The sequence below is a fragment of the Notothenia rossii genome (genome assembly GCF_949606895.1).
Source record: "Notothenia rossii genome assembly, contig: scaffold_214, whole genome shotgun sequence".
Taxonomy (NCBI): Eukaryota; Metazoa; Chordata; class Actinopteri; order Perciformes; family Nototheniidae; genus Notothenia; species Notothenia rossii.
This window is the reverse complement of record NW_027640146.1, coordinates 61,553-80,051: the sequence shown is the minus strand read 5'-3', so window position 1 is coordinate 80,051 and position 18,499 is coordinate 61,553. Positions and strand designations below refer to the sequence as shown.

The window sequence follows — 18,499 nt, the reverse complement described above, 5'->3', positions numbered from 1 at the left end:
GTGATCTCCTTTTACATCTCGTTGTGTCATTTGAGTTTATTTGCTGTGTGTAGATTCAAGGATTTTGGTTATCTTGTCAATTTGTTTGGTTATCTAGGCACAGCTGTGCGTGACTCCCTCTGGTACACTGGTATGTGTTTTCCTAATGTAGAGAGCATTGATTAATTAATAAACTACACACTGACTCTAGATCCTGACCAAATCCTTTTTTCGTTGATCAAATGTTTTTCAAAAATGTATTGTATATTATATAACAGCTGCACATCACAGTCTCTGCTACTGTGGACCACGAAGGAGTCGATCATCATCCCCATCCCCAAAGACCCTGCATGGCATGGAAATCTCCTCCTCCTGGAACAATTCTACACCCAGCATATGCTCCCTGTGTTGGCCAGTAGAGAGGAGGACATTTAAATAAACATACTCTGAACACCCTCGGACTCTGCGTTGTGTTTCGTATGTGTGATGGGGTGTTATGCAGAGGGGAGAAAGACAGGACACAGCAGATTGGGATTGTGGGGGAGATGCTGAGCAGTTATTTAATTGTTGCGTGTAATTATTATTATACTGCGTGCTTCTTAGTTATTCCATCTTTTGCTGTAACATGGATCTGTATGTAACTCTATATTTACTTGTTATCTACCACACTTCCTTCTACATCATACACCATCATTATACATGATAGTGTATATATATATATATATTTGTATACATATCTGTAAATTCTATAATTTTATTTTTCGTATTTGGGATTTCTCTTTTGTCCACTCAAATACACTTGGCCCTTTCTCTTTTCCATGTGGAAAATGGCAGCTGCATATTCTGCTTTTCTCATCTGCTCGTCTACAATGAGAACATTATATAATTAATTACTAATAATCATTTAAACCTGTTATTACGAATATTTCACAAATTCTTCATGTAAACCTAAGAGTACAGCTGTATGTTGAGTGTCAGCTTAGCTTGGTTCATCTTACTGGGGGGGGGGGGCAGCTACATGGATGTCGGTGCAGTCCACAATCATTTCGAAGTTGAAGGCAGAATTAATTTATTATTGACTCAGAATGAAGCACAACTTCATGTCATACAATACATTGACTTTATTTGTAATTGTGTAAAAACATATGAATATTGATTAGCAAGCAGGACCTGCAGGAACAGAGAACGGTGATGGATGGAGCTGGGGAGAGAGAAGAATAAAAAAAACAGATCAACTTTATTATCGGATATTAAAAATTCAATTTCAAAACAAGTTGCCGCTCCTACAGTTTTCTAGTATGGAAAGATGATTTCACATGACCAATGCAAAATATCACACTCAATACATGTGTGTCTCTGGGGGGTGCATTGTGCCTTTGATGTATATAAATAATATACCATAACCAAATACTATTACGTACAGTGGAAATCAGGTTGCCAGAGCAGGTCAGTGTGCATGTTCCTCAGGGTCTCAGCAGTTACAGGTGAGGTAAAGAAAATAAAAGAGAAAAAGGTCAGTAACAACACTTTAAAGTAACAACACTGAATAATTATCTCTTTTAATAATTTTCTCTCAGTAATCACTCAACTACTGTCTTTCCAACAAACAGATTGACTCACCCTCACTGTCATCACAATGAAACACGTCCAGAAGAATGTCATGCAAAGCTGCCTGCCTGCCTTCCTTCGACTCTCCCTGAACTGCCTGATCTTTTAATGTTCAATGTTAACCATTTGTGCAGATAGCATTAAGTAGAAAAGATCCCCGATGCTAATGTGGCGGTAGCCTACCTCCCGCCCCCTTAGCACCTGGTGGAGGGGGCGATAGGCTACTCTTCAAATGTTTCACAAAATACTTACCATCATGACTACTCTTACCATAGCCGTGGGAACATGTTTCAAATGGGGGGTGCTGTGGGGATGACACCAGGGCTGGTTCTGACCAATGTGCTGCCCTATAGGCAAGATTTTAGCTGGCAATGAAAAACCTCTACAAAAGAGCAATACACTACAAAAAGAGAAACATATTAACATGGTGGACAGCTTATATAACAAGGCTTCAAATTTATTTAGTGTTATAACATGTTTTAATTGGAGGGGTGAACTTCACATCCTCTAGGGGGGTCCGGGGGTTTTCCCCCGGGAAGATTTCTTTAACATTTTAAAGTCAAATGCTTCAATCTGGTGCACTTTGAGCGCCCAATTACTAGACTGATCTAGAGGGTACAACAGATCGGTTTGCATTTTATTAATCAAATAAGTATGTGAACATTTCCAATAACCTACCATAGCCAATAACAAATAAATGTAACTTATTTTATTTGTATTGTTCATTCATATCTTATTTTACCAGTTAACATTTATTTATTTATGCATATTTTTAAATCTCTCCAGTTTTAAACGATATTTTTGGTTTACTGTCCTATAGTATACATTGGAATGATTTCAAACCTGTTTTGATTTATCCTAATAATTATAAAGGTGTACCTTGGAAATATTTGTTAACATAAATTGTGATCAAAACGTTTGAGACTCACTGAGATAGACTCACTGAGATAACGTATCCCCGCGGTATCCCCTCTCTCTATCTCTCTCACTTTGGCTGTGAGTTGCGGGCGCCTGATAAGCCAACATCCCTCACTTTCATCACTACAGCGCCCATCGTACAGGGCAAATGGAAAATGTAACCGGGTTGAAAAAAGGGTGTTATCTTTACTTAATTATGAATGTTGTTACATCAAGGCTGAAAATTCGTTTTTTTTTTGTATTATATCTTGTGGAAGTGCAGATCCCCTGTCCTCCACCAGGGGGTGCTGCAGCACCCTCAGCACCCCTACTTCCCACGGCCCTGACTCTTACTGTTTAACATTTTGGTTTACTTCATGTTAAGGCTAATACAAATGACAAGGCTAAGTAATGTAATGTAATGCTAACTAACATGCTCGCTACTAGCTAGGTAGCTAACGTGACTATGTTCCATGCAAAACATGTATATTACCTGATATGTTTGGTCCGACGACTCCTGGTCCTTTCATCCGACGGGAAGCGATAGAACGAGCAAAGTCGTATGATCACTTTTGTGATTACAACCTGGTACAAAGCACACAGGCAATCTCTTATATTTATTTGAGGGAATAAATCAGTCTTCTTCTTCTTCTTCTTCTTTGCTTTCTTCTTCTTCTTTGCTTTCTTCTTCTTCTTCTTTTCTTTAATGGCGAATCTTCTTCTTCTTCTTCTCTTTAATGGCGAATCGCTTCCACTTGGATCATATATCGCCACCTACTGTTTAGTTATTAAATGTTCATACTAAATCCTTGTCCTCAGACCAGTGCTTTTGAGGAATTTGAAGATCAGCTTGTTTGCTTCATTTCTTGATTTACTTTCATATATTGCCTTGAAATCCATGTCCTTGATGTTGAGTTGTTCCAGTGCAGTTTTCAGAATGAATCTTTGTCCGTTATAATCCGGGCAGCTAAAAAATACATGATGTATTGTCTCTGGTTGTTGGCAACCATCACAATTGCCATTTGGATGTTTTCCAATCAGATGCAGTGATGAGTTTAGTCCAGAGTGTCCCAATTTTATCCTGCTGTTGATGCTCTGCTCTCTTCTACTACTCCCCCAAGTGCTTCCTGTTCCTACTTCCCTTTCTATCTGATATAAATGTCTTCCTTTGGTGTTACTGTCCCATAGTTTTTGCCATTGTTGCTTGATAACCACTTTTGTAAAAGATTTGACTTCTGCTCTACTGATGGGTACCATAATATCAATCTGGTTTGCTTTCAAACCACATTTTGCCAGTTGATCCACTACTTCATTCCCTCTAATACCCACATGCGCTGGAACCCACACAAATTGAACAACAATTCCCAGATGAACTAACCTAAACATGCTTTGTAAAATTTCATGTAAAATATCCTGACGACATTCTGAAGAGAAGTTGTTTATACTCTCCAGAGCTGCACTGGAGTCAGAGCACACGACCACTCGCATTGGCTGTATTTCCTCTACCCACTGAAGTGCTAGAGAGATAGCCATCATCTCTACTGTGTATACTGCAATGTGATCACTTGTACGCTTTCCCACTTTGACTTTTAACTCAGGAACATAAAATGCACAACTAGTTAGACCATTTTCTGGATTTTTGGATCCATCAGTAAATATTTTTATAAAGTGCCCATATTGTTCATGTAGAACAGTGTTCACATAAGCCTGTACATTGAATTTGTTTTTTATTGAATGTACCCGTTTCACTAGTGACAAATCTACTATAGGTTGAGGTAGCAACCATGGTGGAACAGCTGATAACAACAACGTCGGACTAATATTCCATTCTTTAACTTTGAATTCCTTACATATTTCCGAAACACAAAAACAAAAACATTCTTTTTTTATTTTGTTACTTTCCCAACTTGTTTGTACAGTTTGTTTAGTAGGGTGAGTATCTTTATGCCCCTGTAGATTTGCCCAGTAATTAACAATGAACTGCTTTCTCCTCAAAGAAATAGGTACTTCTCCGACCTCTACCTGAAGTGCCGACACTGGTGTAGATCTTACTGCCCCACAGCATATCCTTAGTGCTTGTGCCTGGACTCTATCTAATTTTTGAAGAGAAGAATATGCAGCTGACCCATACACTATTAGTCCGTATTCTATGGCTGATCTTATTAAGGCCGTGTATACGTTCCTCAAAGCAGCTTTATCAGCCCCCCACTTAGTGCCTGCCAAGCACCTCATAACATTTAAAACCCTTTTACATTTATCTACTACTTTATCAATGTGAGTACTCCATGTGACTCTCTCGTCCAACCATATTCCCAGAAATTTAAATGTCTTCACTTTCTTTAGATCTTGTCCATAAAGTTTTAACCTAACCTCCTCACCTATCCTTTTCCTCGTAAAAATAAAGTTTCAGTTTTTCCCACCGACAATCTAAACCCCCATGTCAGAGACCAGCTTTCAATTTCCCTAATGGCTTCCTGAATCTTAGCTACAATATATTTTACATTTCTGCCCCTTTTCCAAATAGCTCCGTCATCTGCAAAAAGTGACTTACCAATATCAGATCCTACTTGTGTATATATATCATTGATCATGATAGAAAATAAAAGAGGACTGATGACACTCCCCTGCGGGGTTCCATTCTCAACTTCATGCCTGCGAGAATATGACTTGCCAACTCGGGACTCTGATGGCACGGCCAAAGAAAAAATCCATAATCCAATTATATACATTACCTCCCAGACCCATAATGTCCAGTTTTATTAATAATCCTTCCTTCCACATCATATCGTAAGCTTTTTCCACATCAAAGAATACAGCTACAACACACTCCTTGTTCGCTTGGGCTTTCCTGACTTCAGACTCCAGGCACAGCAGTGGATCTAAAGTACTCCGCCCTCTTCTAAACCCACTCTGATACGGAGTCATTAGTTCATTTTTCTCAATGTAGTGTGTTAGCCTTTCTGTTATCATTCTTTCCATAACTTTACACAACTGTGATGTCAGAGCTATAGGTCTATAACTGCCTGGACTGGTTGGATCTTTCCCAGGTTTCCTAATAGGAATAATGACTGACTCTTTCCATATTATTGGCAGCTTCCCTTTCTCCCAGATCTTATTGTACATCTCCAGCAGCTTTCCTAATGCAAAATCACTTCATTTGGTCAACATTATGTAACATACATTATCTTTCCCAGGAGCAGTCATTTTACACTTACTTAATGCTCTTCTCAACTCTTGAATAGAGAAAGGTATATTTACAACACTCTGCGACGAATCTCTTTCTTCATATACATTAGGATGCTCATCTAACACTTCCTGCCTCCTGGTCTTACCTTCTTCTGTCAAATTTTCCAAAGAATGAACTTTGACAACATTTTCAATTAGAATTTCTGCCTTCTCCAAAGCACCAGTGGCAACTTCCCCTCCAATCTCTAATACTGGCAGGTTACTCTGATGTTTTATTCCCCTCATCTTCTTAATCATTCCCCATACTTTATCTAATGGTGTAGTTCTCCCAATACTTGAACAGAATCCTCTCCAACACTCCCCGTTTGCTCTTTTAACAATGTTCCTTACCTGAGCCTGTGCCTTTTTATATTCTAATAAGTAATGTAATGAATGTGTCTTTCTTAGCTTTCCAAACAGCCTGATTTTGTTTCGGATTGCATCATTACAGTCTTTGTTCCACCACGGTACCATCTTAACACATTTACCAAGTTTCCCAGTTTTATTCCCAATAGTTTGATTAGCGCTTTTAATTATATTTGAAGTAAATTGCTCATTTATTTCATCAATACTTTCTGCCATATCAATCTGATACAATTCATTATCGCACAATTTAGCAAACATCTCCCAATTTGCTTTAGAAAAGGTCCATCTCATGATACCGTCTAGCTCAACCACATGATTTATATCAAACTTGATTATAATCAGAAGATGATCACTCCCAATACTGTTATTTGCCAATACTTCCCAACTGCTACCAGAAGCTAATTCACTTGTTACAAGAGTTAGGTCGATCGCAGACTCTGTTCCATCTCTAAAATTGGTCCTTGTACCTTGCCCATTATTTAAACAAACTAATTCCTTTGCCTCCATTAAATCCTCCACCACCTGTCCGTTGTAATCTGTTGATCTCCCTCCCCACATTGTATTATGTGCATTAAAATCACCACACCATATTATTTCATTTCCTTGGCAAAGACTGTCTAATTCCTCTATTTTGAGTTTATTACATGGATTATAAAAATTCAGGACACTAATTTTCCTTTTATTAATCCAAACTTTTACACCCACTATTTCTAAAATCATGACTGCTCTTAAATGTTAGCTTACTATAAGACATGACTTCTCTGATAAAGATTGCACATCCCCCTCCCTGGCCATCATTTCTATCTTGTCTTATAGCAGTATATTGTCACGGTTTCTGAAACAAGCAGGACCCAAATGCAGATACAAACTGAACTTCCTTTATTTCAAGGCTATGAGATATATGTACAATGACAAACAGAACACTCACTGCAGAACTAGTCAGGGAACAAGACGAACCGACCAAGACAGACAGACAACCCAGAACTTAAATACACACAAGACTCAATCACAGAACAAGACACAGGTGAGGAGGGAGGAGAAAACACAGGGGCCCAGGTGAACATAATCAGACCATTAGACAATTAGACACACCAGGGAAACTAATGACAAGAGGAAAACACAGGGAAAAAGGACCCGACAATAAACAGGAGGAAAACATGACATGGAAAACAGCAAAAACACCCAAACCTACAAAACTATAAACGTGACATAACATGAGAATCGTGACATAACCCCCCCCCCCTCAAGGGACGGATTCCAGAAGTCCCAAAAAAACAAAAATCCAGCAGGGTGGTTGGAGGGGGTCTGGAAGACGGGTCTCGGGCGGACGGCCCGGGGGCAAGGCAGAGTTCAAAAAAAGGGGAATTCGGGTGGACGGCCCGGGGGCAAGGCAGAGTCCATGGAGGGGTGAAGACCAGACAGCTCCGGAGGCCGGTCAGGAGCCGATGTCGGCAAGATCCCCCATGGAAGAGGACACAGGATCGGCAGGACCCCCGGCAGGAGAGCAGTCGGCGGAATCCCCAACGCGACAGGACATGGAGTTGGCAGGACCCCCAGCGGAAAAGCAGTCGGCGGGACCTCCAACGTGGCAAGACATGGAGTTGGCAGGACCCCCGGCAGAAGAGCAGTCTGCGGGACCTCCAACGGCTCAGGACATGGGGTTGGCAGGCCCCCCGGCAGAAGAGTAGTCTGCGGGACCTCCAACGGCACAGGACATGGGGTTGGCAGGACCCCCGGCAGAAGAGCAGTCTGCGGGACCTCCAACGGCTCAGGACATGGGGTTGGCAGGACCCCCGGCAGAAGAGTTGTCTGCGGGACCTCCAACGGAACCAGACAAGAAGTTGGCAGGACCCCCAGCAGAAGAGTAGTCTGCGGGACCTCCAACGTGACAAGACATGGAGTTGGCGTCGGACGGACAGCCATCAGGACACGGGGAGCTGGCGTCGGACGGACAGCCAACCGGAGACGAGGTGCTGGAGTCGGCCGGTACGCCGACAGGACTCGAGGAGCTGGCGTCGGCCGATGAGTCAGCAGGTGAGGAGGAGCCGGAGTCGGGACCATGGTTACTGGAGCCGGCACTGAAGCCGGGACCATGGCTGTAAGGTCCGGTTCTGGAGCCGGTAACATGGCTGTAAGGTCCGGTTCTGGAGCCAGAAACATGGCTGTAAGGTCCGGTTCTGGAGCCGGAAACATGGCTGTAAGGTCCGGTTCTGGAGCCGGAAACATGGCTGTAAGGTCCGGTTCTGGAGCCGGAAACATGGCTGTAAGGTCTGGTTCTGGAGCCGGAAACATGGCTGTAAGGTCCGGTTCTGGAGCCGGAAACATGGCTGTAAGGTCCGGTTCTGGAGCCGGAGCCATGGCTCTTGGGGCTTGAGCTGCTAGCTTGGCCTTGCGACTCCTCCTCTTGGCAGCCGCCTGAATACTCCGTGGACCTCCATAAGCCAGACAAGTTCCAGAATATGACTCCCGGACAGGAGCAGGAACTGGGGCAGAAGCATGGGTTGACTGCAGACGGAACCCACCGAGGCGTATGGTGCCAGGTTGGGAATTGGGAGGCCGGGAGCTAGCATGCCTGGCGCTAACAGGCCGGGAATCACACACAGGGAGGATCTTTGAAATCCAGCCAGGTAAGAACTTCACCATACCTGGTTTCTCTCTAGCCATCTGGTGCGCCTCCGACAACACAGCCTCCCGCTGCTGAACTCCGGGTGCTCTCTTCCATCGATCCGAGCAGTTAGCCAAAAAAAAGGAAACATTTAATAATTCCGACTCGAACGGATCTGCTGGGCCCATTTTTCAGGTCGGTTCGTACTGTCACGGTTTGTGAAACAAGCAGGACCCAAATGCAGATTATAACTGAACTTCCTTTATTTCAAGGCTATGATATATATGTACAATGACAAACAGAACACTCACCGCAGAACTAGTCAGAGAACAAGACGAACCAAACCAAGACAGACAGACAACCCAGAACTTAAATACACACAAGACTCAATCACACAACAAGACACAGGTGAGGAGGGAGGAGAAAACACAGGGGCCCAGGTGAACATAATCAGACCATTAGACACACCAGGGAAACTAATGACAAGAGGAAAACACAGGGAAAAAGGACCCGACAATAAACAGGAGGAAAACATGACATGGAAAACAGCAAAAACACCCAAACCTACAAAACTATAAACGTGACATAACATGAGAATCGTGACATATATCCCCCAATTATGAAGTCCAAATTAGTCTTCAGCCATGTTTCTTGAATACAAATATAACATCTGGTTTTTCTTTTAACTGATATATATAGGTCTTGAATTCTTGTCCATTTGCAATAAGGCTTCTAGCATTCCATTGCAGAATGAGAAAAACCATTCATCTACTCACTAATCTGTGAATCATCATTATTGGTGGCTAGCATTTCATGTATCATTTCAACGGTTATATCCTTTATCCCCAAAAATGTACCTGCTGCTTCCACAATTGTTTTCAGTCTTGACCTCTTTTTTGTTTGTTGTAAAGCAACATTCACCACTTTTCCAATAAAGGCCACAAATTTGTACTTATTAACAATCAATGCATCCTCTCCTATCACACACTGATGTGAACACTTTGTGGAGCTTTCCTTTGCCTGTGGGAGTTTGGGAAAATCTTTTGAAGAGAACATACTTGATGCTACTTGGGATTTCCTAGCTATGTTTACTGAAACCTTTTCTGTTGCTTCAGCATATGAGACTTTATTTTGCACTTTGTATCTCTGCACCTCCTTGGCCTTTTTCTGCACTTCACAGCCCTGATACGCAGCACTATGTTCCCCACCACAGTTACAACATTTCACCTTAGCACCTGCAGTACAACTACCATATTCATGTTCCCCCACACATGTTGGACACCTGGGCTTAGTTGCTTTCCACTTGTCTGCCACATGCCCAAACCTTTGGCACTTAAAGCAGCGCAGAGGTTTAGGGATGAATTCTCTTACTGGAAAGCTCATGCAACCGATCATTATCTTCTGTTGTATTGATTCTTCAAACTGAAGAAGAACAGACAAACTATCCACTATCTTACCTTGATACCTAGTAGGAAGACGCTTTACTACAGTCACTTTCCCCCCTTTCATTTCCTTCTTGAGTTCTTCTATGGCAACTCCACTGATAACTCCAAGTATTTTCCGATTTGCTCCAGGAACATGGCATTTAATTCAAACTTTATTCTGGGTCTTCATTTTCAGTAACTTTTCCTGTTGTCTTGCATTAATCAACTCAACCAACATCCGTCCTTTGCTCAGAAATCTTGCTTGTTTTATCGATCCAATTTCTTTGTGAATTGCTTTAGTCAGGGCCACTGGATGGAGCTTAGCTGCGGCTTGCTCACCAAACTCCACAATCACTTTCCACTCTTCATTCTCAATCCTTTTCTTTACTTTCTTCAATTCATTCTGTGAATCAGATTCACTAAGACTGTCACTTGACATGTCTATCTTCTTTCTTGAAGTATTTTTCCTTACTTCATTCCATCCTCCTTCAGATGCACTTTCCATATCCTCCTCTCCAGGACTCAAAGACGCCATTCCACCAGCTGCTCTCAATCTCGCACTCACTTCAACGTTCACTCCTATCTCCATCTACTCCGAGCTTCAGACCTCGCAACCAGTCTTGGAGCATTATCGCCTATGACATCGCTTACGCGACCCAGAATGCATTTGGGATTTGTAGTCTTTCTAGTTGCGTATTTTTCATAGTCTTATATTTCAACAGTTTTATGACAAACTGTGCCTTTTTTTTACATGGAAATGATTGTTTAAGATTGACAAACATAATATGTGTCATTCGTGGCACAATTCAAACGGGATCAAAAGATAACTTTTCTCTCTCCATTGACTTCAATGTATAATTTTCCACTTCCGGGGTCCCCTGGAGGCTCCCGGAAGGGGAGGGACTTCTGCTCTCTATAAGGCCGATGGGCGTACAGGGGTGTAGCATAGCACAAGTCCATTGAGGGATATAAGTGTGAATAAAATAATTAAAAAATGAATCCTTAAATGTATGGAAACCAGTGGAGTAAAGATAAAATGGGGGAAATGCTCTTGTGCTTACGTGTGCCAGTTAAAAGCAAAGCTGTGCTGTTACATTTTGCACCAACTGCAGACAAGCGATGGAGGAGCCACTAACCCCCATATGAAGTGCATTACAATAATACAATAATATAAAGCTATCTTTGGCTCTTTGCTGTAACAATTGTACATATCCCCTCGGTTGTCCCCTATACTAGACCCCTTTAATTATTAATATGTATGAATACATGTTGCTTCTGCATGCCACGGAGCACTCTAAAATGTAAACCCAGGGTGATGAGTGGCTCCAACTGCCTCCGCCTCTATCCCTCTATTTCACTGAAAAGGTCGAGCAGTTGTTGTTAAAGTTATACATAACAGCATTACAAATCTTGTTATCCATTGATTGATTGATTGATTGAAAAGTTTATTAACAGCTTGTATATTGGGTACAGTACAGTACAGCTCAAAACATACAATTGTTAAGGGGATGCAGACCAGAGAAAGACTTTCGTCTTGTTTACATCAGGGTCCCCCATTTCCAATTCATCATATCATTTAAGACATATAAGACATATTTGACATACAGATGGCTTATTTACAATTTACATACAGGTGGTTTTTTACATACAGATGGCTTATTTACAATTTTCATTTTAGATTTCATTCTAATATATCCTAACCGGACATTTAAGACATACCAAGACTACAGATCCATAGTAACAGAGTCTAAAATGCGAGTATATACATAGATGTGGGGGGAAGCTGTCTATTGTACGACAGGTTGAGATTTGTACTATTACCGGAGCCATACTCAAACTATGTTGGTTAACAAACTATTATTTTACCAGAACCCCTGTGTGAATCCAAACTAGAAGACGACAGCCAGTGTCGATTTGTGTGGAAGCTTATGTGAGTTGAGGCCTAAGCTCTTTGTTAGCACTTTAAAGGGCTAGCCTGCTAATATAGACAATGACAGTTCGTTTTTGTTATTTATGGTCAAAATACATTTCTTATAAAAACAATCGGGCTTATGGAAGTGATGTCTTGCGTTTTTGATGTACTTTCGTGCACATTGTATCATTGTAAATACATTTGAATAAGATCGTTAGCGATTAGCAGCTAATCGCGAGCTAGCGATGCTAGCTAGCGCTAACGATGCTAGCTAGCGCTAACTGTGAGTTGATGCTAAACGCTAGCAGAAGCTATTGGCTAACAGTAGCCTACTTGTTATTTCGAAAAGGTGATAGCATGCCTAAATGTAAAAGGAGCATTGTTTTAATTTTATTTAAAGCCACTCTCTTTTAGTAGTTAATTCATTTCATAAGCTTTAATGCAGCTACATGTTGACTCATGCTGACTAAAATGTGTTTTCATGGTTAAGATGCACATTATTACTATAGTGTTTGTAAAAGTATTACACTCTTAGAATTAATGTATCATTTTTTTAACACTGCTGTGTCAAAGGCAATTCAACACATTCAGTGTCCTTTCTGAACCATTTTACACACACATGTGTACATAGGATAAAAAAAGATGCACATACAGTAGTCAACACATTAGTGTATCCACTGTCCTGCCCAATCACGGTTGAGTTATTTCAAATGTATCATTTTTCAACTGTCCAACTGTCCATCAAATGTCCCAACTGCCATTTCACCTCTGGCAGCTGTGGAGGATGGATGTGTCAGTGAAGGAGAGTCTAACACTAGGTAAGTTATACAGAAACAAAACGTTTTTAACAAAGTGAGCAGATATATTGTCATAATGTGAGCAAGCTAGGGGTCTAAATAAATATATTTTTAACTTAAATAAAGGAACCTTCTGCTAAACGCTAGTAGAAGCTAATGGCTAACAGTAGCCTACTTGTTATTTTGAAAAGAAGCTGATAGCATGCCTACATGTTAAAGGAGCATTGTTTTAATTGTATTTAAAGCCACTCTCTTTTAGTAGTCAATTCATTTCATAAGCTTTAATGCAGCTACATGTTGACTCATGCTAACTAAAATGTGTTTTCATGGTTAAGATGAATAACAGTTAAAAAGTGGTTGAAAACAGTTACATTGGTTGTTAAAACCTACAGTGTATAATCCATTTATTTCAGCTTGAATGTAAGATGTGTTGGTTTAAAATATAAGTTATGTATCACTAGTTAAAATACACATTGGTGATTAAAGTAAATAATTTAATTATAAATGAAATATGCTTTAGTTACCGTTTAAATTGTGAAACATGCGAACATGTTTATAAGATTCATGATAGAAAGGAGACTTTTATTTGTATATTAAAGAGCTCTATTTTTTATTTTACATTTATTTACACATTGTGGGCACAATTTAATCTGAATGTAAAATGTTCAACTAAATGTAACTCTTCCCAGAGTTATTCACAGAATACAACTATTCAGACGGTAGATGTCAGTGCCTCTGTTCTTGGAGTGGGGCTAGAGGCTGCACATAGAATTGTTATCTGTGATCATATTTTATACCTCCAGCAGACAGTATAGTATAATTATATAAAACTGTGATTGTTAAATATTAACTAAGCGGACAGAAGTTTCTAACGTGCTCAGCTCAGTCTGAGAGCAAAGGTCAAGTTCGGCTTCATTGCAGAGTTTGACATTTCACGGATGGAAGCAAAGAGGATCTCACCTGGTGAGTAGACACACCTGAATTATTAATTGAATAAACTAAAAAAACTAGAGTGTATAATTGTAAGAAAGAAGTCATTCTTAGTTGGTTGAGTAAAGAGTAGGGGAGGCTCAGTTGTTTAGTGTGTTGATCTTCTGATCAGGGGAGCACTGGTTCCATCCCCACTTTCAGCATGTCGTTGTGTACCTGGCCACTTCACCCCAAATTGCTCCTGTGGGGATTTTCCACAGTATTGAATGTGTGTAAGTCTCTTTGGATACAAGTGTCTAACAAATGACATGTTATGACTGTTACTAACAGTACATGTATTACTCAGGTGATTAGCTGCAGCAGAATCACTGTTTGTAAAGTCACCACATTAATACAGCAGAGCTTAAAGGAATACATTCATTTTTGCAAGGAATCAAAATAATTTTTTGGGCGACTGTGTTTGAAATGTAGTGGTACTGAGAAATGTATTCATGTATTTTATTGTTCTATAACTATAAATGATAAGATTGGAGTCTGAAGTTCAAACAAGAAAGTTGAAACCTTTTTGACAGCTATAAAAACCTGATCCGAGTTGCAGCTTTTTCAACCCTTAGTAACACATTAACTTTGTATCACTAACATCAGCATATTTTTAAAAACAAACTCATCGTGAAACCTGATGATTATACCAAACTTCTTATCACTTAAATACAGTTTATAGAAACAGAAAGTAGTTGTTTCCCAGTATTCGAAAATAGTTTTTGTCTCTAAAACACAGATTGAAGAAAGTGTTTTGTTTTGTCAAATGAACAGCAAACCTATTTTCAAACTTTGATTCATTTGACTTTATATACAAAGAGTAGACTATGAGTAGACTTTATTTCTGTTATGAACTGAGAGTCTGACACATTTACATCTCCTCTCCCTAGGTTCTTCAACCAAGCATTTGGTTTCCAACTCAAGTAGATTTATCCTGCAGTGACATTATGGCGACAGCATCAACAGGTGAGTTCAGAATTGGTTATTGTTAATTAATATAAAGAATGATAACCTTTGTACTTTAGTAACATTTATGTGAATCTGCTGTTTATTGTGATATATTACACAACATAAGTCATTTAAAAAGAACAACCATTCCTTCCTCAAGTATTCATCAAATATGTTGTGAATGTTCTGATTTATTTTAGTGATAGAAGATTTGCAACCTGTGAAGCGGAGGAGCAGCTATGAATTACTGCCACCTTTCTGTGAGTTTAACAGAACTGAGTCAACATTATTTTATGTAAATTATCATCTAAAATCACAGTAGTTTTGAGATAACAGCTGACAAATTTACTCAAGTCAAAATATATTACCTTTTCATTCATTGTTATCCAATTCAGTTTTTGGTTGAAGAGTAGTTTTTCTAATTCTGTGTTTTCATTTTCAGTTTCTGAGCTGAGGGTAGTTCTGCTGGGGAACAGCTGGGCTGAGAGGAGTTCAGTGGGGAACTTCATACTGGGAGAGACTGTGTTCAACACTGAGGAAGAACCAGACCGGTGTCTGAAAGTCAGTGGACAGTTAAAAGGAAAAGAAATAGTTATTATCAACACCCCAGATCTGCTGCATCCCAACATCACCCAACGGAAACTTTCACAACATGTAAAAACCTGTGTGAGGCTCTCTGATCCTGGACCTCATGTGTTCCTGCTGGTTCTACAGCCTGACCACTTCACTGAGAAACACAAACTGAGACTCTGCAGAGTCCTGCAAATCTTTGGTGATCAATCATTCGATCATTCACTGGTATTAATATCACCACCTAAAGAGGGGAGTTCAGGTTTCAATGAAAAGGTTATACAACAGCCACCATTACAAGAGCTGATCAGAATGTGTAGAAACAGCTATGTGAGTCAGAACCTTGACCAGTCAGAGCTGTTAACACGTTTGGGTCAAATTGCAAAGGAGAACAATGGAGAGTATGTGAGCTGTGATGTGTTTGAGGATGCAGGTTTGATGATGGCACCAAAGTCTGAACACATCAAACCAGCTTTAAACCTGGTTCTGTGTGGGAGGAAAAGAGCAGGGAAGACTTCAGCAGCCGAGGCCATTTTAGGTCAGAGAGAGCTTCCTTCAGTCTCCAACTCCTCAGAGTGTGTCAAACATCAGGGAGAGGTGTGTGGACGAAGGGTTTCCCTGGTGGAGCTCCCTGCTTTGTGTGGAACACCTCAGGAGGAAGTGATGGAGGAATCATCCAGGTGTATCTCCCTCTGTGAACCTGAAGGCGTCCATGCCTTCATCCTGGTCCTACCTGTGGGTCCCCTCACTGATGAAGACAAGGGAGAGTTAGAGACCCTCCAGAACACATTCAGCTCTCGAGTCAACGACCTCACCTTGATTCTGTCCACTGTGGAGTCAGATCCTACAGCTCCAGCTGTTGTTAACTTACTAAAGGAGAACAAGGACCTCCAGGAGCTCCGTCAGAGATGTGGAGGAAGACATGTTGTTCTCAACATCAAGGACCAGCAGCAGATCCCAGAGCTGTTGGATGCTGTGCAAGAGATGAGAGGTACAGGATCTATGAGCTTTACAAAGGACATGTTCACCAAGGCTCAGTTGGAGAAGGTTGTAGAGCTGGATAACACCAACAGAAGACTTAAAGCTGAACTGCAGGACGTTAAAAAGAAAAGTCAGGAGGGAGATGATGATGAAAGTCAGAACAGAGAGTGTCTCAGGATGATGCTGATTGGGAAGACTGGCAGTGGGAAGAGTGCAACTGGAAACACCATTTTGGGCAAAGAATATTTTAAATCATCTGTCAGCTCAAAGTCAGTGACCAAGTTTTGCACGAAAGCAACAGGAGAGATTGATGGACGTCCTGTCGCTGTGGTGGACACCCCCGGTCTGTTTGACACAAAACTGTCCAATGATGATGTTCGTGAGGAGATTGGGAAATGCATCAGCTTGATGTCTCCTGGACCTCATGTGTTCTTACTGGTGCTGTCGGTCGGCCAATTTACCAAGGAGGAAAAAGACACTGTGAAACTGATCAAAACATTTCTTGGCAAGAGATCTGGAGATTTCATCCTCATTATATTCACCAGAGGAGATGATCTGAAAGGTGGGACAATAGAGAGTTACATAAAATCTGATGACCTCTTGAAGAAACTGATAAATGACTGTGGAGGGAGATACCAAGTCTTCAATAACAATGAGACCGACCGCAGGCAAGTCAGAGAGCTGATGAAGAAGACCAACAACATGCTGAAGGAAAATGGCGGCAGCTGCTTCACCTCAGAGATGTTTCAAGAGGCCGAGGCGGCCATAAAGAAGGAAATGGAGAAGATCCTGAAGGAGAAGGAAGAAAAAATGCAGAGAGAGAGGGAGGAGCTGCAACGAAAACATGAAGAGGAAATGGAAGCAGTGAAGAGAATGACACAAGAGAGAGACGAAAGTGAGAAGAAGAGAGCCAGACAGCTTCAAGAAATGGAGGAAAATATCAACAAGGAACGAGAGGAGAGGAAACGAGATGAGGAGAAGAGAATGAAAGAGGAGAAGGAGAAGAACTGGCAGGAAGAAATTCAACGAATGGAATGGGAGAAACAACTTGTGTGTGGAGTGCTGAAGCTGAGTATTGAAGAGATACAAAAGCAAAAAGAAGAATGGGAGAAGAAGAGTGAAGCAGCTCGGATCCAACGACTACGAGAAAATAAAAAGAGACGACAAGAGGAGGAAAAAAGACTTCAAAGGATGCAAGAAGAGTACGAGCAGGAAAAAGAAAAACATGAACAACTAAGAAAAGAAGAAGAGAGAAATAAAAGTGAGAAGGAGAAAGACAGACAGCTTAAAGAAATGGAGGAAAATATCAACAAGGAACGAGAGGAGAGGAAAAGAGATGAGGAGAAGAGAAGGAAAGAGGAGACGGAGAAGAAAAGGCAGGAAGAAATTGAACGAAAGGAATGGGAGAAAAAAGTGTTGGAGCAGAAAAACAGAGAAATGGAAAAGCAAAAAGAAGAATGGGAGAAAGAGAGAGAAGCAGAGCGGATCAAACTACAAGAAGAAAATAAAAAGAGACGACTAGAGGAGGAAACAAGACTTCAAAGGATGCAAGAAGAGTACGAGCAGGAAAAAGAAAAACATGAACAACTAAGAAAAGAAGAAGAGAGGAAGAGAAGAGAACAGGAGGAGATCAAACTAATGGAGGAAAACCATCAAAAAGAACTGGAAAAAATGGAATTGAAATATAAAGAGGAGGCCAGAAATCTAGCCGAAGAAAACAGTGATCTAAAAAAAGAAAACGAAAGCCTTTTACAAGAACTGAAAAAGAAAGACAAGTGCACCAGCCAATGATCTTCATACTGACTCATCATCTTCATCTTCATCTTCATCTTCATCTTCATCTTCATCTTCATCTTCATCTTCATCATCATCTCATTGAACAGCAGATTTCTGGATGATAATTCTCAAACAGGGTCCATCAAGCCACTCAGAAAGAACTAGTGATAGTGGTGGTCTAACGCAGGGGTTCCCAAACTTTGCCATGCCAAGGACCCCCATATAGCATTATCCTCAGGCGGGGACCCCCTGTTACATTTTTTTGAGTACATTCTGATGGAAAATATGACAAATTAATCATACAGATTAATACATTTTCTTAATATATATTTGTATTAATAATTAATAATCAGTTATTCTTCTAAACATTTTTTGTATTTATCTTTTGTTTGTCATTCATTACATTCATTGTGTGTTCTGTTATAAACATTCTTAACACAAT

The 18,499-nt window shown here is 40.6% G+C and overlaps 1 protein-coding gene and 1 long non-coding RNA gene across 4 annotated transcripts; one reads left to right on the top strand and one right to left on the bottom strand.

The window, feature by feature from the left end:
* Nucleotides 1-1,080: 1,080 nt before the first annotated feature.
* Nucleotides 1,081-3,135, bottom strand: LOC307027039. Its single transcript, XR_013804507.1, has 2 exons — nt 1,401-3,135; nt 1,081-1,180 (listed from the first exon to the last, which is right to left on the bottom strand). It is a non-coding gene; the product is annotated as an uncharacterized lncRNA (long non-coding RNA).
* Nucleotides 3,136-12,625: 9,490 nt separating this feature from the next.
* On the top strand, nt 12,626-18,129 carry LOC307027035 (GTPase IMAP family member 8-like). 3 transcript variants are annotated; one of them, XM_079695218.1, is made up of 4 exons: nt 12,626-12,834; nt 14,673-14,748; nt 14,931-14,990; nt 15,173-18,129. In XM_079695218.1, the coding sequence occupies exons 2-4, from the start codon at nt 14,730-14,732 to the stop codon at nt 18,070-18,072; spliced, it is 2,979 nt and encodes a 992-aa protein (XP_079551344.1). In that variant the 5' UTR covers nt 12,626-12,834; nt 14,673-14,729; the 3' UTR covers nt 18,073-18,129. The 3 variants fall into 3 exon arrangements, with proteins under 3 accessions (XP_079551344.1, XP_079551345.1, XP_079551343.1); XM_079695217.1 differs by lacking the exon at nt 12,626-12,834 and adding an exon at nt 13,288-13,776; XM_079695219.1 differs by lacking the exons at nt 12,626-12,834; nt 14,931-14,990 and adding an exon at nt 13,287-13,776.
* The last annotated feature ends 370 nt before the right edge of the window (nt 18,130-18,499 follow it).